Consider the following 26278-nt stretch of genomic DNA (forward strand, 5'->3'; position numbering starts at 1 on the left):
CTGAAATAGTGCCTTCGTAAAAGTAAGCGCGGGCACGATTCCAGTAGAAACCAGCGCAAATACTATTGTCACAGATATAAAAAGTCACTATCGGATCGGTGGCAGACGCTGGCCCAAAGAAATAACCAAATTGAAGCGTGTAGATATTATTATCATCGAGAACTCTAGCTTCAATCAATTCGACCTTTGACAGAGAAACGCCCCGAGGTTATGTTTAGCTGACGTATACCAAGGCCGAAGTTAATTAACTTACTTGAAGCAATAGGGCGTAGTAAACAGATCCAGGTCCACGGAATTCGATTGTCTGTGCGGACACCGAAGACGGCGTCTCCGCAAACGTAGCGTGAGTTTGGAGCCAAGAAGGAGACATGTAACGATACAATAGTAGAGTTCGACTTGAAACGCTCTATGACGAAGTGCCATTAAAAAACGTATAGGTAGGTGGTGCAAGGGGTTCTTAGTCAACTTTGTGGATGCTTACCTGACTCGGAGTTGATGACACCGGCGGTGCACCTGTCTGCCAAGCGACGGTAAAATAACCACACGGCCGGATTACAGAAACAAAACGCGATCCTAACTTACTGTGTCTCCATCGCCGGCGTTGTTTCGGAGTTGAATGTAGTCGCCAAAAGAAAGACACACAGTGGGTCCCGATGACGGTATAAACAAAGCAGGAGTTGTGCACTCGTCTGATGTAGACCCCAGCCAGAAACTTGAAGCAATGACCAGTAGCAACAGGAACGTAGAACGCGCAGGGACCATTGTTCAAAAGCGGGACGTGACAAAGAAATAGTCGTTCAACAAAGAAGCGAAGCCGCGCAATGAGACTGTTCTCGCTTGGCTTCCTCTGCGCACAAAAATAGAATCAAAGCACGGAAATCATTTCGTTAATTTGTTTAGACAGCTTGTTCATGCAAGACTAGCCAGGTTCATTACGTAAACTGATGAACCTCCAGCTCCAACGCCTTTGTTGCTGCGTTTTCATGCACTCACAATCTGAAAACAAATGGTGTTTGCTTGAATGTGTGTCTTGCTGTGCAAAGACGCGATTGTTCTGATTGTGTACGACTGATTTCACAAATCCCTAGCTTCTTCGCTTTCCTGCTTCTCCTCTAAGGCACGTACGACGATTTCCCTAAAAACAAAACCGATCGTCTTCGATGGACGGCCGAGTGATCGATCCCGCGACGCCTATCGACGCGCTTTCATTTGAAATTTTCTCTGTGCATTATGTTTCTTTTCTGACAAGGATTTCTGATATCTGGCTCAACTTCACTGAAGGTCATAGCTACGAAAAAAGGCCTGGCTCCCTTTCTAAGAGGGTGATCGCGTGGGCTTATCTCTTCGAAATGAAGAGCACGTGAGTCGCGAGTATCTGCACGGCACGCCACCCATCACGAATCGTTTCTTCACTTTCCAACTCACTCTCTACACAAAGTTAGTAACCAAAAAATGAACAAAGGGCACGTCATATACGGATGAGCGGAATTGTATCGGACGTAGCAATGCAGTCCTGATTGACGATGCTTTTACTATGTCTCCTTTATTCAGAAGTTCCACCATTACCTTGTTGATGTTTCTTGCCTTTTCAAATTTGACAGATCAGATAGAATTGCGTGGCTAGCTGTTAATTCAGTTTGATCGGAGCAGAGAGACAACACGTAGGCTACATATCATGCACACGCCGCGCATAGCGTAACCGATAAAATTAAACTGAAGACAGCGAGAACTTCTAATTCGAAGCTGCCGAAAACGACTCCTCGCGCGCCAGAATGTAGGCATGACATCGCGTGACGCGTACAGTGTAGGCGTATCCCGCGCTTTTTCCCAAAACGCGGTTAACGACAAGTAGAGAGCGCGGAAGGAAGACCAAAAAAACGGCAGGCCTTTCAAACAGCATGCTCAGACTCAGTAGCAAATATTCCTTCTCCTCAACTGAAGCGCTAAGCAGTTCTGATTCCGAGTGCTGTATATATACTCGACTGATCTGCCCTATGAACGTCTCTATCATCGTCGCCGTGTTCCTCTTCATTTCTTTCGCTCCTCCAGATGTTTCGGGATTGTGCGCGTGCACCAAGTCAAAACATAACTGGGAAATAGGAACAAGGCCGCTTTTTGAGAGTGACCTGCCTGCTCCTGAAGCTGCCGGCACCAAAACTGAGAAGGAAAGAAAGAAACGAATAGTACATTTTAGTTGTAGCTGGGGCTGCGTTTTTAGCTGCAATACATTTCTGCGACGATGGCTACGGCCTTCGTCATACGGCAATTTTTTACAGAGAAGTCGTTTATGACTTTGCTAAAGAAGGCTGTCCGCGAGATACTGAAGAATGGAGACATTACACTTCTAGCGGGGAATCCGGAACAAGTTACTGCACGGAGGACGAGGTGAAAACTTTCAACGACAACTATCCCAAGGGATACAGAGCCTGTGGGCACAATTGTCAAACGTACGTCAATGCCTTGAAAGTCTTTCTGGAGAACTGCAGCTGCCGCTAATTGTACGAAGTTAAAATAACGTCCAAACCGATTTTCTCAGACATGCATACGGTCTGTTCAATTTCTTTTCTGTGAATGTTTTTGGCAAAAAAGCTAGCTGATTGTTCTGATAGATGTCTGGCTCCTGCAACTGATCAAGGGTGATACCTAAAAGCTTCTTTCATATCGCGTAGGCTTCACGTCTTGTCAAAATGAAGAGCACGTGCGCCGTGAGCATCTGCACGCCACCCAATTCATTCTCCTTCTTTCGCTCTTTCGCACACCCATCCGACGGATCTCCCCCCCGACAAGAAAACCCAACGTCATCTTCGTCGATTCAATGAACAGCCGAGAAAACAAACCTAACGTCGTCTTCGTCATCTGCGATTTAATGGACGGATCACAGCCAGACCGCCGGCCCAAAAAATAACCAAATTGAAGGGAGTAGGCTTTATCATGATCATCTACTAAACTGACCGTAGACAGAGAAACGCCCCAAAGCCTTGTTTAGCTACAAAACCGGCGTAAGCTTACTACAAGCAACAGGCCATAAGTAACAGATTTAGGCCCACTGAATTCAGTTGTTTGTGCGGACACCAAAGACGGTGCATGCCTCCGTAAAGTGAACGTAGCATGAGTTTGGAGCCACAGAGTTTACTCTAATTCGCAAGCTGCACTAGGCGTTTGGGAGTAAAGAGACGTTGAAAATAGTAGAGATTGGGTATTTTTGCTTTATTTTCCAAGGTTGCTTTCTTCGAACTCTTCTAAAATGTAGCTAGACGCTCTTGACTCAAGTCTTGACGCGCAAGAAGGGAGCTGAGAGGATCTGGAATCGAGAATTTACATGCTAGGTTGGACAGGGAAAATGCCGTCGTATTAGAAAGCTTCTGTTTGCCCCGACTCCGTCGATACGTAGCAGAAGTCGCACTTTATGTGGCAGTGATCGTTGACGCTATAACTAAGCATCGATAGCTGTTTTCTTTTCACGCTAGCTTCCAATGGCATTTTTCGTGCAGCCTAGAACTTAATAAGAATTGCCACGTCTGCATTGTTGTTGCGCTACTCCTAAGTGAGTCGTGTGTTACCACGTTTCTTGCCCCGAAATGATCGAGCTTCTGTACGATCCGATTTCAAGAAAAGAAATGGCTTTTTTCGTCGTACACGGTACCTGCAGTGTGAAAACGCGTCGATTATGAATCTCGCAAAGAGTTCTGCTTTATTCATACTAGTTATACTTCTTTTTAGATCCACGACGCACTCACTCGAGCTACATTCGAGCCAATCGAACAGAGCGACGCATCACAACGTTCCTTTTCCCGAACGGAGCCCCAAACTTTCGAAAACTTGTAGAACGTAATCAGCACAACGCGATTAACGTGCTGAGTCGGCTGCTTGAGCAAAGAAGCTCTTTATCACTCTAGAAAAAGCCATAAAATGCTATCACGTGAGACGTAAAATGGGAGTCCCGTACACTTGACAAAATTTCTACAAGTTTCTTGCTGATTCTGGGCGTAATCTGGCTAGCAAGGAGGCTGCAGAATTTGTGCAAACTAATAAAGTCTGCGTGAACGCGCCGAGCGCGACGATGCGTTGGCGTGACGTAGGTGCCCTGGTTTCGGTTTCCGCCAAAACGCGGTGCTCGTGCCACCAACAAGAATAGAGAACGGAACGAAAAGCGAAAGAAACGGTAGGCCGGTTCTATATAAACAATCTAACAGCACGCTCAAGACTCAGTCTCGATCTCTTCTCTTCAGACAGTTCCGAGTTTGCACCGCGCTGACTGCGCTATGAAAGTCTCCATCATCTTCGTTGCCCTGTTTCTCTTCCTTTCTTTTGCTCCCCCAGATGTTTCAGGATAGCTGATCCGTCGGAGTAGGCCTCCTACAAGTAAGTAACTACTTTATGTAGTCTACAAACGCGCCAACTCAATCGTCTCTGGGGCGCCGTTGCACCAAGTCCAAGGATACGTGGACAGTAGGCACAAGAAGCCTTTTTTCTTGGCCGTCGGAGAGAAATCTCTGCCGAAGCTACCGACGACTCGGAAGTTGCAAAGGAACGAAGCAAACGATTCTGCAGCGCGGGCTACGGCATTAGACACGCGGCGATTTACTACAGAGAAAACCTTTACGACTTCACGACGACAAGTCGTCCGCGAAAGAATGAGGAATCGTGGAGTCAGTATAGAAAAGCTTCTTCATGGTTGAGATTGGATACGTCAGGAACGAGTTACTGCACGGTGCAGGAAGTAGACAATTTCAATGCCAACTATCCTCAGTATCCTGAAAGAAGGTACAACTTTTGCTGGTACAATTGTCAAACCTACGTCAATGCCCTGAAAAAGTTTTTGAAAAGCTGCAGTTGTAAATGATGCACAAAAGTGTGAGCACTGTTTTTTTTCTGACAAGCTGCTGTGCATGCATAACGACTAATACTTAAGCAGAATTTTTGGCAATGTTGCCCAATAGCATCTACACTTGTGATTGCAATTTCCTCAATACTCTGATAAGCATCAATAGTCACTAGCTACGGAATTAGGACTGTGGCTCTTCTCTCTCGACAGTGGAGGATATCTTAGTGAAACTCACGTCACGTTTGATCTCCGTACCAATAGACGATAGACTTGAGATTCGTTGTGCTCATTCCTCACGCGACGGAGCACGTGAACTTGGAGAGTACACCTACTTCACCCCCATCATGAATCGTTACTTCGCTTCCCTACTTCTCCTTATCTCGTACGCCCATCCGACAATCCCCGCGACGACGAAACCTAACGTCGTCTTCGTCATCTGCTATTCGATGGACGGCCAAGTCATCGACCCCACGTCGCCCGTCTCGCGCGCCGTCGCGACGCCCAACATCGACGCGCTCGCCGCGTCGGGCGTCAATTTTGTCAACAACTACTGCTCGAGCCCCCCAGTGCGTGCCGAGTCGCTCGGCAATGTTCTCCGGTCGCTACGTCCATCAACTCAAAACGTGGAACAACGCCCAGGACCTCTGCGTCGACTGGAGCCCGACCGACCCGGCGCACTGCGTCAACCAGGGAAACAATTCCCATTGGCAAACGTTCGACTATCATTTCGAAAAGGCCGACTACGACGTTCGCCTCTACGGAAAAATCGACGTCGGCGGCGGTATCGGCGGCGGATTTCATGGCGGCGGAGCGGGAACGACGTCCGCCGGTCTATCGGCGTGGACGCGAGCGGCGAACATAACCCATCCGGAAATGAGGACCCGCGCGACATCGTCAACGACAAGGTAAAGGAGCCGTTTGAAACGGACGCTCGAACGATCGATAAATGCGTCGAGTAATTGCCCGCGAACGCGAGCGCGTCGACGCGGCCGTTTTTCTCTACTGTGGAATCAATATACCCCATCCGCAACGAATCGGCGGTCACCGTACCCACGTGGCTACCGTACGAGAAAATGCATCCGGCCGATCGATACGAAGCGGCGTCGAAAGCGCTTCACTACGACGACATGAAAGCGTTTGCGAAAGCCGACATACTGAAAGTGCGACGCTCCTATTATGCCATGTGCGCGCAAACGGATCACTATCTCGGTCGTGTCGTCGCGACGCTCGACGCGATCGGACGACGCAACGACACGTACGTCGTCTTCACGTCTGATCACGGCGAGTGAAATATGGAGCACATGCAGACGTGGAAGAATAGCATGTGCGAGGCGAATAATCACGTGCCGCTCGTCGTAAGCGGACCGGGCGTGAAGAAGGGGGCAACGTGACGTCAAATCTCGATCTGTATCGGACTATAATGGAGTGAGCGATATTCGACGTTTCGAAGGACGTCAAACTCGACGGGAATTCGTTATCTACGTTTTTATATGACAATCCGAGCCGGATGTCGTCGTCAACGCGAATTGATTTCGTTTTTGGTGAATATCACTCGAATATGGCCAATACGGGGCATTTTATGATTCGGAAGGGGAACTATAAGTATATCGTGTTTGGAACAACGTCACAGTATGAGAACTATAAAGCGCAACTTTTTAATTTGGCTATGGATCCGGAGGAGATTGACGATGTCGCCGTGAGGGCGCCTGACGTTGCGGCGGAGATGGAGAAGCTGATGAGAAGCGTTGTAGATGTTCAGGCTGTGGATAAGGAGTGCAAGGAGCAGGATAAGGCTCGATTCAATATGTAGTTTCAAGGGCATAAGAGTGACTGGGTTAAGACGCTTGGTGTGACGGTTTACTCCAATTCGCGAACTGAAGCGTTTGGGCATGAAGAGGATTTGGAGAAAATGGCCCTATGGAAAACGGAACAAAAAAATTGATTAAATAATTATAGACGTTTTTATGGGGAAGAAAGGTGTGGGTATTTCTGATCTATTTTCTAAGGCTTCTTTCTTTGAATGTCCCTAAAATGTAGCCTGGACGCCCACGAGATTGGACACAGGGACGCGGCGAAGCTTCGATTCGAATATCTCTTCGATTCTAGGCCCGACTCGATGCTTATGCGTCACTGTAGGCTTCTTTTCAGTAGTATTTTGCTTTGAAGACAGAGCTAAGGAAGGGGATCGACGTCTTTCTTGGGTGGGAAGACAGCGAAGGGCAGAAGGTCGACTCTACTACCGCGACGAGCTTCCCCAAAGGGTTTCACTCTTACTAGCCACATCGCTTAATTTGCAGTCTTTGTTCGTACTCACCTAAGTGACATTGGAGCGAATTGAATGAAGTTATGCTTCGAAATGACGGCTTTTCCCCATTGGAGCCCCGATTTTCTGAAAACTTGCTCAACGCGGTTCTTCTTATACGTTCAACTCGCTACGTTAGTTGCGTTGCGTCGTCGAAGAAACTTTTCTCACGTTTGGAAAAAACCAATAAAGTTTAACGCGTGACACGTTGATATGGGCGACGAGTCAAATCCCGTACATCTATAAGCGCGCGACGATTTTTGTACACTCGATGGAAAACTTAGTGAATGCAATAGGAAAGGGGCCTAGGGACTGAGCTTACTTGTGGGCATCTCACGGAAACGAGACAGCCGATTACATGTAAGGAAGTAGTCGTTGTAGCCTTTGTAGTCGTTGTAGTCTTTGTAGTCGTTGTAGTCTTTGTAGTAGTTGTAGCCTTTGTAGTCGTTGTAGTCTTTGTAGTCGTTGTAGTCTTTGTAGTCGTTGTAGCCTTTGTAGTAGTTGTAGCCTTTGTAGTAGTTGTAGCCTTTGTAGTCGTTGTAGTCTTTGTAGTAGTTGTAGTCTTTGTAGTCGTTGTAGCCTTTGTAGTCGTTGTAGTCTTTGTAGTCGTTGTAGCCTTTGTAGTAGTTGTAGCCTTTGTAGCAGTTGTAGCCTTTGTAGTAGTTGTAGCCTTTGTAGTAGTTGTAGCTTTTGTAGTCGTTGGAGCCATTGTATTAGTTGTAGCCTTTGTAGTCATACAATCAATTTCTCCGAAAGTGATTATTGACGCCTTGGCGTGCGGAGCCTAGCCTTTTTAAATTTTTCACGTCGTCATTTTGTTTCTTCTGTTTATTGCCTGTCTTCAAGTTAGCCAATGGCATCTCTCTATTTTGCTGTTGCTTTTACAAATCAGTTAGTAGGAAATAATACTTGGCGCAGCAGCAGCTACTACTGTACTGCAACCTTTGACATCCTTTAGCTAATACCGGGACCTTCAGGTTTCGAAGTTTCTGATCACTGTGGCTTCGGTTCAGTTCGGCCCTCCCTTTCTTTTACTGAAACGATGGTGTCTGCGCGTTATACTTTTCAACTGCTAATCGTCGTTGCTATCTTGCTTGAGTCTGCTGCATCAGATGACTCGTGTGCGAATGACCGTTCATCTGTTTTACTGGTACCCTCATCGGGCCCCACAGCGTGTCTTTCACTTGATGACTACAATCAACTCCGAGGTACCACAGACGTAGCCAGCAACAGAGAAACGGTGACTGTGCCTCGTATATGCGATTGTTCTTCCTCCGTTTGTATGACCGTTTGTGAGCCGGCATGTAGGCGTCATCCCGCAAACAGCCATTTCATTAATAATTATTATACCGTAACTGGAACCTTAATTAATGTTGCTTTTATTCTTTTTTCAAATGACAGAGCGTTTCAAATCACCTCCTGTTGTACCGCTACATGTCTCCTCTGTGGCTCCAAGATCATGCTAGTTTTACGGAAACGCCATCATCTGTGTCCGCACAAGCAATCGAATTTAGCGCTGGGTCATTGACAAGCAGTGTGTTTTTTAAAGTAAGCTAGTTTACGCTTGGTGTAAGATAGACAGGCCAGGAGATATTTTGTCAGAGGTCCAACTGATTGAAGCTGGAGTCCTAGACGACGATAAGTCCTACTCAATTCAGATTGGCTTTTTCTTCACGCCAACGGGTGGTGACAGTGATCCCAAGCTTCAAATGTGCGACAGCAGTTACTGCGTTGGATTTGAGTACTGAGATCCAGACGGCGTCGCAGCCACGGGCGAAACTAATATGGCGAGCGAATGTGCCATCGAGACATATCGTACCTTTGGCCCTCAGACGTCGTCTACTAATTGGAATATTCGCATCGAAATTCATCCTAATTCTACGTCAGGAATTACGTTTGTTGGCACGTATTCAGGAACAGATGAGTACAGTACGATAAAAAGCTGGAACCGAGTCAAGGTCTTCATTTCAAAGTTTGCAGACATGACACTTACGAAGTCTTTAGATTCCATTTGTTTGAACTTGCTGTGCATTTGAACGATTAAACGCGTCACTGCAATGCTATCCGCCCGATGCAGCGTATAGCTATTGTTGGTTTGTTTCTAAATAATTCGGCAACCAGTAGTGTCAGATTGCATCATAGACTAGATAATGATGGCCTTTTGTGAGCCATCATGTGATCCCCGAACACCCTCAGCACGCTATCTAATTCTTTTTACTCTAATTTTAGAAAAGCCTACGTCCATCACACTGCCTAACCACATTATAGTTGGCATGCCTTATTTTCCGCACAAACCTACAATTAATTGGACCTCTTATGTGACCCAGAGCTACACCTCCCTACCGCAACCTCTGCCCCTTCGGTCACGATCGAGGCCCATTATCAGCTCGCAGTTGGGTTTGCGTGCTGCGAGCGAAGCTCGCAGCACGACAAACCCAACGTGCTCCTTTACTGCATTCCCTTGATAAAGCTATTTGTTACGTGCCTGTTATGTTTATTTATCTTACAGTACTGTGCTGTTATCTATGCTGCAAACTATTGAACATAATCCGGGGTTAATATCTACTGTGACGTCACCTTTTACGCTAGCAATTGTGTTCAAAATACGGGAGAGTATGACATCACAATGAATGTGATGTCATAAAGGCACCTTTGTGTGTGATTGGCCTAAGAGCGATTGTGACGTGAGCGTTACCGACAGACAGACAGACAAACACTTTGGTTTTTGGGCGATCACGTTTGAGAGCCCCTCCCACCAGGGCGCGCGCGGGCTTCGCCCGCGCGCGCCCTGGTGTTCGGGGAATAATATTATCTATGATTGCATAGCCCTGGTGGGAGGGGCTCTCAAACGTGATCTGGCAAAATCTCAAAGTGTTTGTCTGTCGGTAACGCTCTCACGTCACAATCGCACTTAGACCAATCACGCACACAGGTGCCTTTATGACATCACATTTATTGTGATGTCATACTCTCCCGTATTTTGAACAAAATGTACATAAAAAGGTGACGTCACAATAGAAAGGAACCCCGGATTGTGTTCAAAACTTTTCAGGAACGAGTACAGTACATGGCACAGTACATACAGGCTACATTATTGAGGATAAATGCTATTAAACATAACGGGCACACAGCAATGAGCTTTATCAGTAACGTTTATAAAGGGAACGCAGTAAAGGAGCACGTTGGGTTTGTCGTGCTGTAGCGATGAGGTCCGAATACGGGACTCTGATGACTACGTGACGTAATAGGCGTGTAACTGATTATGTATGTGGGCATGTATGTGTGCATGGACAGTAGTGAGCAGTTGTTAAGTGGTCGGCGTGGCGCCCAGTCGGGGCGGTCACGCCAGTGTCTAACGAATAGATCTACGTGAAGAGCAACTCGACGAAGGAAATTCCCATAGCGGAGGCGGTGGGGAATCACATTTGGGGGCCTGTCCGGGATTCGAAGGAGTCCCCGAGGAAAAATCGCGGATCGATCCGTTCACGCGGACGCCAGCGGAGTGCGCGGTGAGCGGCTAGACGGAGTCAGCCGTGCGTGGAGGATCAAGCGATTCGAGGTGATCGTGAAGCAGCGTCAAGCGGACGTGCAAAGCGAGGCGCCTCGGGAAGAATTCAAAGCGATCGCGCGCGGAATCGTTCTGCGGAAGGCGAGGGTCGAATCGCCGTCGGAAGAACGCTAGGCCGTGGCGGCGAGCGTCGAGGCGTTCGAAATCGTTTTGAAGAGTTCGGCTGCAGCTGACGCGTGGAAGTCGCGCGCTTATAATTAGCGGCAGCTGCAGCGCGAAACAACTTCGCGGCAGGAAGTGCTCAGCTGCAGCGCGAGATAAGCGTGTAGCTGAGACGCGATAACGGTCGCGGGTGGAAAAGTCTCAGCTGTCGCGCGAGATCTGTGTGCAGCTGAGACGCGATAGCGTTCGCGGGCGCGGAAATCCTTAGCTGCAGGCGGAGTGAAAACGCCAGCGGCGGTGCGTCGGAGTCAGTTCCGAACGAGCAGCGGATCGAGACGGACGTCGGAAGAAGTCTGGCGGAGAAGAACGTTATATCCGACTACAATTTACGTTCGAAGAAGACGATGTCGGCGGAGGATCGCAACGACGAACGCAACGACGAGCGGAACGCGGAGATAGCGGAAGGCAAGACGCCGCGGCCGGAAACCGCAGAGAGTGTCCCGAGGAGGTCGGGCGGGATCGTTCCAGGAGTGTCAACCGGGAAAGGCGAAACAGTGGATGAAGTGTCGGCGATGCTTCAGCAAAGGCCACTTCGCCGCCGATTGAATGCACTGCGACCGACAGGGAGATGACGATCGCGAGGCCAACGGAGAGTCGCCGTACCCGAGCTCGAGGACGAGCTCGCGCTGAGGGGGGAGTTGTGTAAAGGCGAGAGTCGATACGGGACTCGATGACGGTGGTGTGACGTTTAGTTGTGTGTTACTGATTAGAGTATGTGTGTATGCATGTGTGGAGAGTCAGTTGCTGTGTGGTCGGTGTGGCGTGCGGTTGGCACGAGCGCGCCGACGTGGGACAAATAGATCTACGTGAGAGCAACTCGACGAAGGAAATTTCCATAGCGGAGGCGGTGGGGAATTACATTTGGGGGCCTGTCCGGGATTCGAAGGAGTCCCCGAGGAAAAATCGCGGATCGATCCGTTCACGCGGACGCCAGCGGAGTGCGCGGTGAGCGGCTAGACGGAGTCGGCCGTGCGTGGAGGATCAAGCGATTCGAGGTGATCGTGAAGCAGCGTCAAGCGGACGTGCAAGCGAGGCGCATCGGGAAGAAATCGAAGCGATCGCGCGCGGAAATCGTTCCGCGGAACGCGAGGGTCGAATCGCCGTCGGAAGAACGCTGCGCCGTGGAGGCAAGCGTCGAGGCGTTCGAAATCGTTTCGAAGAGTTCGCTGCAGCTGACGCGTGGAAGTCGGCAGCTGCAGCGCGAAACAAGTTCGCGGCAGGAAGTGCTCAGCTGCAGCGCGAGATAAGCGTGCAGCTGAGACGCGATAACGGTCGCGGGTGAAAAAGTCTCAGCTGTCGCGCGGGATCTGTGTGCAGCTGAGACGTGATAGCGTTCGCGGGCGCGGAAATCCTTAGCTGCAGGCGGAGTGAAAACGCCAGCGGCGGTGCGTCGGGAGTCCGTTCCGAACGAGCAGCGGAGACGTGCGTCGGAAGAAGGCTGGCGGAAAGACACGTTATATCCGACTATAACCTACGTTCGAGGAAGAGGACGATGTCGGCGGAGGATCGCAACGACGAGCGGACAACGCAGAACGAAGTGTCCGAGCTGGACGAGCTCCGGACACGACTGGCCGACCTCCAGGCGGAAAGAGACGAGGCGACGCAGGCGAACCAAGAGCTGCACGCCGTGCTCGGCCGGATGGAGAGGACGGCGGAAATGGCAGAGCGGGACGCGGAGATAGCGGAAGGCCAGACGCCGCGGCCGGAAATCGCAGAGAGAGTCCCGAGGAGGTTCCGGACGGAGTCTTCATCGGAAAGAGGGGGATTCGCCGTACCCGAGCTCGAGGACGAGCTCGCTCGAAGGGGGGAGTTATGTAGCGATGAGGTCCGAATACGGGACTCTGATGACTACGTGACGTAATAGGCGTGTAACTGATTATGTATGTGGGCATGTATGTGTGCATGGACAGTAGTGAGCAGTTGTTAAGTGGTCGGCGTGGCGCCCAGTCGGGGCGGTCACGCCAGTGTCTAACGAATAGATCTACGTGAAGAGCAACTCGACGAAGGAAATTCCCATAGCGGAGGCGGTGGGGAATCACAGTGCTGCGAGCGCAGCTCGCAGCACGCAAACCCAACTGCGAGCTGATAATGGGCCTCGTGACACGATCAACCAAAGGGGCAGAGGTTAGGTTAGGAAAGCTCTGTGCCACTCTTACATAAGAGGCCAAATTGTAAGCTTTTGCGGAAAATAAAGCATGTCAACTCACGTGGTCAGGCAGTGCAATGCAAATTATGCAAACAAGCATTACAAAAATTCGAGTACAAATAAGAATGTGCTGGGGTGTTCGGGGATCCCATGATGACTCACGAAAGGCCATCATTATCTAGTTGCATTCAAGTATTTTCGCATGCCTTTCTCGCCTTGTCCGCATTTTCTTCATTCTGTATAATCCTGGCATCCGTCAAGTTTACCGATCAATAAGCTGCCTATTTCCGGTTATCTTTCACGCATTCGACCACACAGTGGCTAGGCGTATAGCCACCAACAAAGAAACGGCGAGTTTGGCTTATGCGAGCAATGCTTTCCGGTTGTATGTTCAAGTTGCTACTGGTCGTTGTTTTATGGCTACGATCGGCATCAGATGAGCGCGTGCATACGTCTTCAGATTTACATGTACTTCTACCGTCATTGGGGCCCACTATGTGCCTTCCACTTGACGACTACATTCGACTTCGAGACGCCGCGGCGGCAAGCAAGAGCAGAGAGAGAGAAATGGTAAGTGAAGCAATTACTCATAGGCGTGGAGTAAAACCTTGCATACTTTTGTTCCGGCTGTCACTTGGCGTGCAGACAGACTCTCCGTCAGCTTCTGTGTCATCGACTCAGTTAGGCATTCACAACGTTGACTCTCAAAGGAATCGTTTTCTAAATGACACGCCGCCGTCATAGAGCATTTCAAGTCACGCGCTACTGTTATACCGTTACATGTTACCGCTGTGGCTCCAACGTCACGCTAATTTTAGCGAGACACCAACTTCGGTGTCCGCACAAACAATCGAATTCAGTGGCTCTAGACACCGCAGTTTCGACGTGTTCCTTACTGTAAGCTATAACTTATACGCCGGCTTGGTACGCGCTGGATATTTCTCTGTCAAAGGTCAAATTGATTGAAGCTGGAGTTCTCAGCGATAATAAAGCCTACACGCTTCAGCTTGGCTATTTCTTTGGGGCGGCGTCTAGCGATGATCCGTATGCGACTCTTCAATTCTGCGATAGAAGTTACTGTGCTGGCTTCAAATTGCGTCGTTCCCGTGTCTATGTTTACGGCGGCGCTAATTTAGCGAGCGTTTGCACGTACAGCGAATATCGCGGCGAATCTTCGATAGTCGGCACTACTAATTGGAATATTCGCATTGAAATTCATCCTAATTCTACGTCTGGAATTGCATACGTTGGCACATATTCACTGACGTTTGAATACAATGAAAAATTAGGGCCCAGTCAAGGTCTTCATGTAAAAGTGTGCCGAGGAGGAGACCCTACCGATGTGTTTCAGTTTCATCTGTTTGAACTAGCTGTGCATTTGAACGACTAAAATCTGATGTCGTATCCTTCGTTTGTTTGGTAGCTACTAGCAACGAGCAAGCCTGAAGTTCACGATTTCTAGTTTAGAAATAAACGAACATGCACGTACCGAACAACGTCAGTGACAGTCCAATAGCAGTTACGCCAGCCTAAAAACATCATGATATAAAAGCGCTTTCAAACAATATGTTTATCACACATTTGATGTTTGGACGTACTTGCTGATCCAACTCGTTTCTGTTTTTCCTTTGGTTGATACAGAGACGTCTTCCTTAGCAACCACGTCGTTCATGCTGCGTGAGCTGGGCTTGGTTTGCTCTCGCCGACTTAGCCACTGGCAGTTCAAGCCATAGAGACGTCTCTCTCTTTTATCTCTGGTGAGCCTAGGAAAGTGAAGGAAATGTTATCTAGTCCTTCGACGTCTCGTAGCAACAACTTCAGCAAAACAGTCCGTTCTCAGGAGACCATTGCCTCGCAAAATTGGTACGTGTACGGGACCCCGTCGGTTGTTGACATCACGTGATAGTATTTCTGACTTTCTTGAGAGGGACAAAGAGTTTCTTCGTTCGAACAGCCGTCTCAGCGCGTTAATCGTATCGTGCAGGTCAGGTTTTAAAGGTTTTTGGAAAATCGAGGGTCCCTTTGAGGAAACGTAACATTTCGAAACGTCACTTCATTCGACTGGCTCCGATGTAGCTCAGGTGAGTACCTCATTGAACTAAAAAGTAGTAGGACCGTTATAAATGGAGCAGAACCTTTTGCGAAGTTCGAAATCGTCTCCTTTTCACACGGCACTGACCGTGCGTCGAAAAGAGGTCGTTCCTTTCGTGCCACCGAGCCATGGTGACCCGTAGCTATCAGTCCTTAACACTTTATGGCTCACTTCACTCGCGCCGGGCTGGTCTCGCAGGCAGCACACCGATTATCTGCGAATCAGCGATCGAATACCACGACACGAGTGCAGCGATCCTTTCTGCTGTACGTTGCATGCAGCAGACACACAAAAAGTCGGGCGTTCGCACGGGGTTACGAACTCGCATCACGTCGTTAAGGACATTGCAAGTTTTCAGAAGCCCTTTCACTGAATCAGAGCATGAACGTTGGTTTGGCACTTGAACCATGCACGAAGGATGTTAGTCCCTGTCAGGATAGTCGTCGTTGAAATCGTCGTCGTGTCGTAGCTCGTTTCTGACGCTTCGAAGAGAAAGAAAAGGCCGCGGGGGTGTATACACTCCACGGCTCGGCGTTCTGTTGGTCGCGGGGAAATATCGTAAACGTTTCCTCTGTAGTTAATCGAGTAGCCTATGCGCTGCAGATTCTTTTCCGCTGCATGGTAGCGCCGGCATCAACGTCAACGGTCTCGCTAGCGTCCGCGTCTCTCCGGCGGCGTGAATCTGAATTAAAAGGCGTGCGGTCTTGTGCCTACTGTCGTTAGTGCAAGACAAATCTGAGTTTTCTCTAAAATTGGGTCGGTTACGCGAGGTCACTATATCATTAATCGTTTCTTGCGCTTGTTCTTTTAGCCAGCAGGATCTAACTAGCCTTAGTATCTCTCAAGTATCCAGTTTTTTTACTTTGCTTATTCTGGGCTTTCTGACTGCATGAGTTTCTGCATCTGACTCCCTTTCGGTTTTGTGTCATGCAGTCATTCGTTCCTGACTTTTCACTGCGTGGGACTTGCTAGTGCTTGCATAAAGAGAAAGAGTTGAGTTGAGCCTAGTTGGGCGAAAGAAACTGCATGTCTCCGTGAATCGCGGGGGTCCACCGCGACTCCGCATGCAGCATCTTTGGGAGATAAAAATAAAGACAAAAGAGGCAGCAAAAACGATGGAGCTATAGAGGTTCATCGGCGCCAAACACTGCGAGAGTCTTGCGTAGTTTACGTAATAAATCTGTCTCAAGAACCTACCAGTCTAAACAAAATGACTTCCGCACGTTGTTTCTTTTTGCCATATACCATGCGCAGAGGAAGCCAAGCGCGTACGCTTAATATCTCATCGCTGTGGCTTTTCGCTTCTTTTATTGAAAGTCTTTTCTCCCCGACTCGTTTCGTTATTGAACAATGACGCCTGCGTTCCTGTTGTTACTGGTCATTGTTTCAAGTTTCTGGCTTGGGTCTACATCAGACGAGTGCACATATTCCGCTTTACTTGTACCGTCATGGGGACCCACGGTGTGTCTTCCACTTGACGACTACATTCGAATCCGAGACGCAGCCGACGACAGAAAAACAGTAAGTCAGGCCTGCGTTTTGCTTCTGACGATCTGACGACCGTATGTTTCATTTCTTTTATTGTGCCGTCTCTTAGCAGACAGATGCATCCCCGGGTCAGGTAAGCATCCCTAAGATTGACTAAGAACCTTAATTAAACCCATACCGTACTCGCGCAATTAGAGCCCCTGGGACTCTATTGTTTCAAAGGTCTTTGGACATGGGGCTCTAATCGAGACTGGGGCTCTAATTGAAATGGGGCATTATTGTTTCATTCAGTACACTGACAAGCTACAGTACCTACGACAAGCGTGTAATTTAAATTAGAAGACACGCTATTCATTGTCTGTATTTTGGTGAGTGAGGGTATGTTGTGGTAAAGGGCATAGCAGGTGCTTTCACCTTACATGCCATGATGCCTGTAGTAATCTCAAATACAGCCCCGGGGCAGTATTCGAAATGGGGCTTTAATTTTTCAACTAGTCGAGGAAGGGGGGCACTAAACGAGAGGGGGCTCTAATCGAGAGTGGGGCTTTAATCGCGCGAGTACGGTATATGTTTTTCAAATGACACGCCGTCATAGAGCGTTTCAAGTCGCGCTCTACTATTGTACCGTTACATGTCTCCTCTGTGGCTCCAAACTCACGCTACGTTTACGGAGACGCCGTCTTCGGTGTCCGCTCAAACGATGGAATTCAGCGGAACTGGACTAGCTACTTACGGCTTGTTGTTCGAAGTACGCCGGGCTGATAGGTAAACGTTAGCTATAAATCGGGCGTATCTCTTTCAAAGGTCGAATTCGTTGACGCCGGAGTTCTAAATGATAATAAAGTCTACTCGCTTCAACTTAGCTATTTTTTTGGACCTGCTTCTGGGGATCATCCGTTGGTAACTTTGTATATCTGTGACAAGAGTGATTGCATTGGGTACTACTTGAATCGTCTTCGAAGTACCGCTTACGGAGGCTGTATTTCAGTTGACAGCGGGTCGGCGGTATGCACGTACGACTCCGGCTATTCCACCAATTATTCCCCTGAAGCTACTAACTGGAACGCTCGATTTGAAATTCTACGTCTGGAATAGTGTACGTTGGTACAAAATCACTCGCCGTTGAGTATAATCACAAATTGAAGCCAAGCCAAGGTCTTTATGTAAAAGCGTGCAGACAAGTTTCATCTGATTGAATGGGCCATACATTTGAACGACTAGATACCTCAATTCAATGGCACTCGCTCTGAAATCATGTTTAGAAGTGCATATACTGCTGTTTGTTCAGTGTGAATGCTTTGCAACGCAGAACCTACTAGCCAACGTAGAAATCGTCCATTTTGTTCATTGCGCAGTAATCAATTGAAATTGAACAAGAATACGGTTCGGCGAATCGTTATCGGTAAGCTAACTTAATCACTCTACCGCCGTCGAACGCCTCGCATCCTGGTGAAAGACAATCACAACACCTGCAGCCATAGAGCTAGACTAGGCTCATTTGAGACTGACGAATGTTTAAACAAAAATGACCTCCGTGCTTTGTTGGAACATGCACACTTTTGAGACTTGTCTCGTCTCTCGTAGGCAAAATCACTGGGATATCATTTCGGATTGCATCTACGAATGCAAAGGTATTTAAATATTTATAAGATGTGGGTGAAACCCTGGGCATCGATCGCGTGACCAACTGCACATTCATCTAATTCCGGGGACCAGTGCTCTAATATCCGCTTCCTGTGCTGAACTTCTTTTCTCTCCGACTCCTACTTCTTTGACACGTTCCGTCCTTGAACAATGATCCCCGCGCGCTTCACGTTTCTGTTGCTACTGATCGTTGCTTCAAGTTTCTGGCTGGGCTCTACATCAGACGAGTGCACAAATTCCACTTTACTACTTGTACCGTCATCGGGGCCCACTGTGTGTATCCCATTCGACGACTACATTCAACTCCGAAACTTAGCCGGTGACGGAGACGCAGTAAGTTAGGATCGCGTTTTGTTTCTCTAATCCGACCGTATGATTATTTCACCGTCGCTTGGCAGACAGGTGCACCCCCAGTGTCATCAACTCCGAGTCAGGTACGTCATTGTCTCCCTTGCAGCTGTAATAACATGCCGTCATAGAGCGTTTCAAGTAACGCTCTGCTACTGTATCGTTACATGTCTCCTTCTTGGCTCCACACTCACGCTACGTTTGTGGAGACACCGACTTCGGTGTCCGCACAAACGATCGAATTCAGTGGACCTGGATCTGTTATTTACGGCCTGTTGTTTGAAGTAAGCCTACGCCGGTTTGGTATACGTCAGCTAAACAGGGCTTCGGGGCGTTTCTCTGTCAAAGGTCGAATTGATTGAAGCTGGAGTTTTAGATGATAATAATATCTACTCGCTTCAACTTGGTTACTTCTTTGGGCCAGCGTCTGGCAGCGATCCGGCAGTGACGTTTTATATCTGTGACAGTAGTAGTTGCGCTGGTTTCTACTGGAATCGTGGCAGCGCTACCTCTTACGAAGGCACTATTTCAGCTGGGGCTTGCACATTCGGCGGCAGTGTGGTCAGGGTTTCTTCCCCTTCAGCGACTACTAATTGGAAAGCTAGATTTGAAATTCATCCTAATATTACGTCCGGAATAGTATACGTTGGTACAAGTTCAACGACAATTGGTTTCAATGGAAAATTGAAGCCAAGTCAAGGTCTTTATGTGAAAGTGTGCAGAGCTGGTCCTACCAATGTGCATCAGTTTCATCTGTTCGAATTTGCCATATATTCGAGCGACTAGACGCTTCAACGCAATGCCGCTCACTCTGCTGGCGTGTATCAGAACCCTTTTTTGTTCAGTGTGATGGTCATTTCTTTGTGGTATCTAATATGTAGCTCTGTAGAGTGAGTGAGTAGGAACGAGTCAGGAGGTCAGCATGTATGTGTTCAAAATATAAATATCTTACAGGGATTCGATTTACGGCTTTTTCAAACAAGACAACTAGTTTCCTCGTCTAAGCAGCCGATATAATCATATTATGCAAATTAGATTTAGAAAGTTTTTGGAAAGATCAGGGCCTCTTTTGGGAAAAAAAGTGGCGTTTTGAAAGGTCACTTTGTTTGATTTGCTTGAATGTAGCCCAGGTGAGTACATCATGAAACCAAAAAGTAGTAGGACCAGTGTCAATCAAGAAGAACCGCTCGCAAGGTTCGTAATCGATTCGTATTCACAATGCACATGTGCATTCACAATGCACGGCGGAAAGAAGTCGTTTCTTTTGTTGCCCTTCCATATCTATTCAAGCGCATCAATGCCAGGTTGCTTATACTGCCACAGTGCGTTTCTAATAGACGTCACCTCGCTCGATCTGGTCGAAACCCTAAGCATCTATGGTGCCACCAACAAGAATAGAAAACGGAACGAAAAGCAAAAGAAACGGTAGGCCGGTTCTATATAAACAATCTAACAGCACGCTCAAGACTCAGTCTCGATCTCTTCTCTTCAGACAGTTTCGAGTTTGCACCGCGCTGACTGCGCTATGAAAGTCTCCATCATCTTCGTTGCCCTGTTTCTCTTCCTTTCTTTTGCTCCCCCAGATGTTTCAGGATGGCTGATCCGTCGGAGTAGGCCTCCTACAAGTAAGTAACTACTTTATGTAGTCTACAAACGCGCCAACTCAATCGTCTCTAGGGCGCACCAAGTCCAAGGATACGTGGACAGTAAGCACAAAAAGCCTTTTGTCTTGGGAGTCACGCCGTCGGAGAGAAATCTCTGCCGAAGCTACCGACGACTCGGAAGTCGCAAAAGAACGGAGCAAACGAATCTGCAGCGCGGGCTACGGCATTAGACACGCGGCGATTTATTACAGAAGAAACCTTTACGACTTCACGACGACAAGTCGTCCGCGAAAGAATGAGGAATCATGGAGTCAGTATAGAAAAGCTTCTTCCTGGTTGAGATTGGATACGTCAGGAACGAGTTACTGCACGGTGGAGGAAGTAGACAATTTCAATGCCAACTATCCTCAGTATCCTAAAAGGAGGTACAACTTTTGCTGGTACAATTGTCAAACCTACGTCAATGCCCTGAAAAAGTTTTTGAAAAGCTGCAGTTGTAAATGATGCACAAAAGTGTGAGCACTGTTTTTTTCTGACAAGCTGCTGTGCATGCATAACGACTAATACTTAAGCAGAATTTTTGGCAATGTTGCTAAATAGCATCTACATTTGTGATTGCAATTTCCTCAATATTCTGATAAGCATCAATAGTCACTAGCTACGGAATTAGGACTGTGGCTCTTCTCTCTCGACAGTGGAGGATATATTAGAGAAACTCACGTCACGTTTGATCTCCGTACCAATAGACGATAGACTTGAGATTCGTTGTGCTCATTCCTCACGCGACGGAGCACGTGAACTTGGAGAGTACACCTACTTCATGAATCGTTACTTCGCTTCCCTACTTCTCCTTATCTCGTACGCCCATCCGACAATCCCCGCGACGACGAAACCTAACGTCGTCTTCGTCATCTGCGATTCGATGGACGGTCGAGTCATCGACCCCACGTCACCCGTCTCGCGCGCCGTCGCGACGCCCAACATCGACGCGCTCGCCGCGTCGGGCGTCAATTTCATCAACAACTACTGCCCGAGCCCCCAGTGCGTGCCGAGTCGCTCGGCAATGTTCGCCGGACGCTACGTCCATCGACTCAAAACGTGGAACAACGCCCAAGGCCTCTGCGTCGACTGGAGCCCGACCGACCCGGCGCACTGCGTCAACCAGGGAAACAATTCCCATTGGCAAACGTTCGACTATCAATTCGAAAAGGTCGACTACGACGTTCGCCTCTACGGAAAGATCGACGTCGGCGGCGGCATCGGCGGCGGATTTCACGGCGGCGGAGCGGGAACGACGCCCGCCGGTCTATCGGCGTGGACTCGAGCGGCGAACATAACCCATCCGGAAAAGGAGGACCCGCGCGACATCGTCAACGACAAGGTAAAGGAGCCGTTCGAAACGGACGCTCGAACGATCGATAAATGCGTCGAGTGGTTGCGCGCGAACGCGAGCGCGTCGACGCGGCCGTTTTTTCTCTACTGCGGCATCAATATACCCCATCCGCCCTATTTCACAAACGACACGTGGCTGGCGATGGTCAACGAATCGGCGGTCACCGTACCCACGTGGCTACCCTACGAGAAAATGCATCCCGCCGATCAATACGAAGCGGCGTCGAAAGCGCTTCACTACGAAGACATGAAAGCGTTTACGAAAGCCGACATATTGAAAGTGCGACGCTCCTATTACGCCATGTGCGCGCAAACGGATCACTATCTCGGTCGCGTCGTCGCGACGCTCGACGCGATCGGACGACGCGACGACACGTACGTCGTCTTCACGTCCGATCACGGCGAGGGAAATATGGAGCACATGCAGACGTGGAAGAATAGCATGTACGAGGCGAATAATCGCGTGCCGCTCGTCGTCAGCGGACCGGGCGTGAAGAAGGGACACGTGGTCGCCAACGTGACGTCAAATCTCGATCTGTATCCGACTATGATGGAGTGGGCGAGACTCGACGTTTCGAAGGATGTCAAACTCGACGGGAATTCGTTATCAACGTTTTTATTTGACAATCGGAGCCGGATGACGTCGTCAACGCGACCTGATTTCGTTTTTGGTGAGTATCACTCGAATATGGCCAATACGGGGCATTTTATGATTCGGAAGGGAAACTATAAGTATATCGCGTTTGGAACGACGTCGCCGTATGAGAACTATAAAGCGCAGCTTTTTAATTTGGCTACGGATCCGGAGGAGATTGACGATGTTGCCGTGAGAGCGCCTGACGTTGCGACGGAGATGGAGAAGCTGATGAGAAGCGTTGTAGATGCTCAGGCTGTGGATAAGGAGTGCAAGGAGCAGGACAAGGTTCGTTTCAATATGTGGTTTCAAGGGCATAAGAGTGACTGGGTTAAGACGCTTGGTATGACGGTTTACTCCAATTCGCGAACTGAAGCGTTTGGGAATGAAGAGGATTTGGAGAAAATGGCCCTATGGATAAACAGAACAAAAAATTGATTAAATAATTATAGACGTTTTTTATGAGGAAGAAAAGTGTGGGCATTTCTGATCTATTTTCTAAGGCTTCTTTCTTTGAATGTCTCTAAAATGTAGCCACGAGATTGGATACAGGGACGCGGCGAAGCTTCGATTCGAATATCTCTTCTATTTCATGGATTCTAGGCTCAACTCGATGCTTATGCGTCACTGACGGCTTCTTTGCAGTAGTATTTTGCTTTGAAGACAGAGCTAAGGGAGGGGATCGACGTCTTTCTTCGGTGGGAAGACAGCGAAGGGCAGAAGGTCGACTCTACTACCGCGACGAGCTTCCCCAAAGGGTTTCGCTTCACTCTTACTAGCCACATCGCTTTGCAGTCTTTGTTCGTACTCACCTGAGTGACATTGGAGCGAATTGAATGAAGTTATGCTTCGAAATGACGGCTTCTCCCCATTGGAGCCCCGATTTTCTGAAAACTTGCTAAACGCGGTCCTTCTTATACGTTCAACTTGCTACGTTAGTTGCTTCGTCGAAGAAACTTTTCTCACGATCGGAAAAAGTCAATAAAATTTAACACGTGACACGTTGATATGGGCGACGAGTCAAGTCCCGTACGTCTTTAAGCGCGCGACGATTTTCGCACAGTCGATGGAAAACTTAGTGAATGCAATAGGAAAGGGGCCTAGGGACTGGGCGTACTTGTGGGCATCTCACGGAAACGAGACAGCCGATTACATGTAAGGAAGGCATCAGTGAAAAAAGAATCATAAGTAAATCTAACACGTGATATGAACTCTATATAATCTGCTAGTTTCTAACGTGAGCACACGCGTCCTTCTCATTAATTACTTGGGCGGTTTTCCTTGGTCGCCGAGGTGTCAGTATCCGGGTTACTCTGAGAGAAGTGTCTCTTTGTCTTCTCTGCACACACTGAAGGAACTTCAACGGAGCCCCAGGTCGCCGCACGCTCGTCTCGACGACTTGAAATCGACTTCGCCCTGCTGCGAGGCGCGCATGCAGCCCAGCACGTAGGCGCCAATTGCTAAGTGAAGTCTAACGCACACCGTTAGACGCGGTTGATATTCGTAACGGGCGGGAAATGTGACGCGCGCGCGCGTTCGCCCGGCGGTAGAGGCGCGCGATCCGGGTAGAGAGGGCATTCGGTCGCTAGACTGCGCGCGGGATAGGTGCTTTTACGTAGGAATACCAAGCGCACTATAAATCGTACGTTTCCCGTTCATCGTCGCGTTTTCGCGTCCGTCTCCACGCGTAAAGCGACGTAGAACGTCGAAGCAATCCGCGCGTGGCTGTATCTACTCTCCAACTACGTTTTGATTGCGACGCGCGGCGACGTGAAACGGACGTCACACCTCGCGTATCCACTCGCATCTAGGCGATCCTCATCGCGTGCACTCGCATTTCGTTTCATTTCATTTCCTTCTTCCTTTTTCTCTAGCGTGGCGAAGTTCGACGACGAAAGAAAGAACAAGAATGCCACGTGGCCAGCGCGACGACCAGGTTCCCCCATTGGGGCCCCGTGTGGTGTAGGCGTGCACTTAGGGAGCGGGCTTCATATGACGTACGCGGCGCGAAATGTCTGCAAAGCCACTGCCCTCGCTCGTGAGCATAGAAAATTTCCAGCAGTGTAACCCTAGGTCTGATCAAATGGAGGGCGGGTTGGGGTTCACGAGTGAGAGCTGGTGGTTATTGCAGCACATGGAGCCCAATTGTGTACGTTGAAGGGGGTGTAGCGGGACGACAGTCGCATTGGCGTAAAAAATGGCAATATCTCCCTTCCCCGATCCGTGCTTGGTTTGCATCATCGCCATGGCGACTACGTTAGTTTGCACGGGTCCTCTCCCTTTGCATTAGGGTTTAGTTGGCGGCTGCTAGTAGGGTAGGACGGTTTTTGTAGTAGGCTTGTAGCTCCTTTCCTCATCACGTGCTTAGCTAGCAGCCGCCACGTGCTTTAGACCATTTTACAATGGATTTATCAGGTAATCTAGGTTGATTAGCATATAGGAATATTTCAGGTCAATGTATTTATAAGGTAATCTAGGTTTTATCACGTGCCTGCTTTTCTTATTTAGGGTACTCTTGGTAGGTTTTTATTTTCTACAGGTTTTTATTTTTTCTACAGGTCTTTATTTACAGTGTTAATTATTTTTCCACAGTGTTTTTTCACAGGTTTTTTATTTACAGGATTTATTTTTTCCACAGGGTTTTTTACAAGTTTTTATTTTTCTACACGTTTTTATTTGCAGGTTTCAACTTTTATATTTATTTCGCAGGTTTTCATTTTATTGTTTATTTAATAATTTCCTTTTTTTTCTTTTTTTAGAGAATGATTAATTAGGAGTTCAAATTTGAGATGCAACGTCAATTGAAAAGGTAAACGATTTCAATCATTGTATCATTTCTTTCTACTGAAGCAATATTGCAGGCAAAATCAAGAAATATCTCAAGAATAAGAGAAGAAAATATTATTTTTTTACATGTTTAGTGCACGATAGTTGCGTACCGTATTTACTCTAATAAAAGCCGCCTTCTAATAAACGCCGCTCTATGAACAACTTTCCTACAGACCCTCGCTAAAGCGCTTAATTAAGACCGTGAAAGAATAGACTTTGGTTTTGAAATGCAATCCCGAAACGTATTGACGCCGCGGCTTTTATTAGAGTAAATACGGTAGTTGCATGCGTTTTTTCAGGTAATCTAGTTAGAGACTCGTCTATGAACGCGCGCGCGTCTTCTGTTGCCGTTTCGCGAGCGCGTGTCGTGACGAGACCGTACGTGCGTTTGCTCGCTTTTCGTTCGAACGTGAATCCCCAAAGTCACCTTGCCTACGTTCTCATTTGCTCGGGTTTGTTCTAATAATAATCCTACACCGCAGAAATTCTTTTTATTCCGTTACACAACCGCCATTCAAACTGAAGCAACTTGGAAATAGTCAGGACTCAAGAAATTAATTTTTCTCTGTAGCATACTCCCTCTCGTTTCGTAGAGCTTCAATTCTGGCTTGACGGATCGTCTCATCCAAAGACAAAGAGTAAAGAAATCCCGCCCACTTCCGGCTTGTGTAGACCTTATACTGTATACCTATTGCCACACGCAGCCTCACAAATCCAAAAGCAATAGTCATTGATGAGATCAACGAATGTAAAAGGGGATTAATGTACGAAGCGTGGAAAAAAGTTACAGCCAAGAGAGGTTCCAACGGGTGTAGCTAGAGCGCGCCGGATCCTATTAATTAACACCTGGCTCATTCTGTGCATATTCATGCACGTAGAACAAAATTGGCACGACACAACGGCGTTTATTCATTCAGTGATTCATTCATTCCTCTACTATTTTTGACCGCGAGTTTTATTAGCGCGACTAGTTCTGGTACGTTTCCTAAGCATTGCATAGTTATAGCGAGTCCTATGTACATAGCGAACTAATTGAATTAAGCGTTGAGAAAAGGCGATAAAGATGTGCAGATTCGTTTGTTTTATCTATTAATTGGCTTCTTTCACGCGGAAGTAATTTCGGAGAACGGTACAGGAGTCCACGATTTTCATATATGTATGTTCTTAGTATCCCACTACTCGCTGGGGCCTTGCCGCCTTCTTCAGGTCAAAAGTAAGACAAAGAATTTTGTACATACGAATAG

At 48.1% G+C, this 26278-nt stretch overlaps 1 protein-coding gene and 2 long non-coding RNA genes across 3 annotated transcripts; 2 read left to right on the forward strand and 1 right to left on the reverse strand.

The window, feature by feature from the left end:
* Positions 1–809, reverse strand: LOC136186745 (uncharacterized). The gene is made up of 4 exons (XR_010669755.1): positions 583–809; positions 482–517; positions 254–406; positions 1–184 (listed from the first exon to the last, which is right to left on the reverse strand). It is a non-coding gene; the product is annotated as an uncharacterized lncRNA (long non-coding RNA).
* Positions 810–8143: 7334 nt separating this feature from the next.
* LOC136188235 (uncharacterized) lies at positions 8144–9043 on the forward strand. Its single transcript, XR_010670176.1, has 3 exons — positions 8144–8367; positions 8529–8675; positions 8732–9043. It is a non-coding gene; the product is annotated as an uncharacterized lncRNA (long non-coding RNA).
* Positions 9044–21063: 12020 nt separating this feature from the next.
* LOC136183865 (arylsulfatase K-like) lies at positions 21064–22680 on the forward strand. Its single transcript, XM_065970709.1, has one exon. The coding sequence runs from the start codon at positions 21102–21104 to the stop codon at positions 22641–22643; it is 1542 nt and encodes a 513-aa protein (XP_065826781.1). The 5' UTR covers positions 21064–21101; the 3' UTR covers positions 22644–22680.
* The last annotated feature ends 3598 nt before the right edge of the window (positions 22681–26278 follow it).

This window comes from Oscarella lobularis, chromosome 1, assembly GCF_947507565.1.
Source record: "Oscarella lobularis chromosome 1, ooOscLobu1.1, whole genome shotgun sequence".
Taxonomy (NCBI): domain Eukaryota; kingdom Metazoa; phylum Porifera; class Homoscleromorpha; order Homosclerophorida; family Oscarellidae; genus Oscarella; species Oscarella lobularis.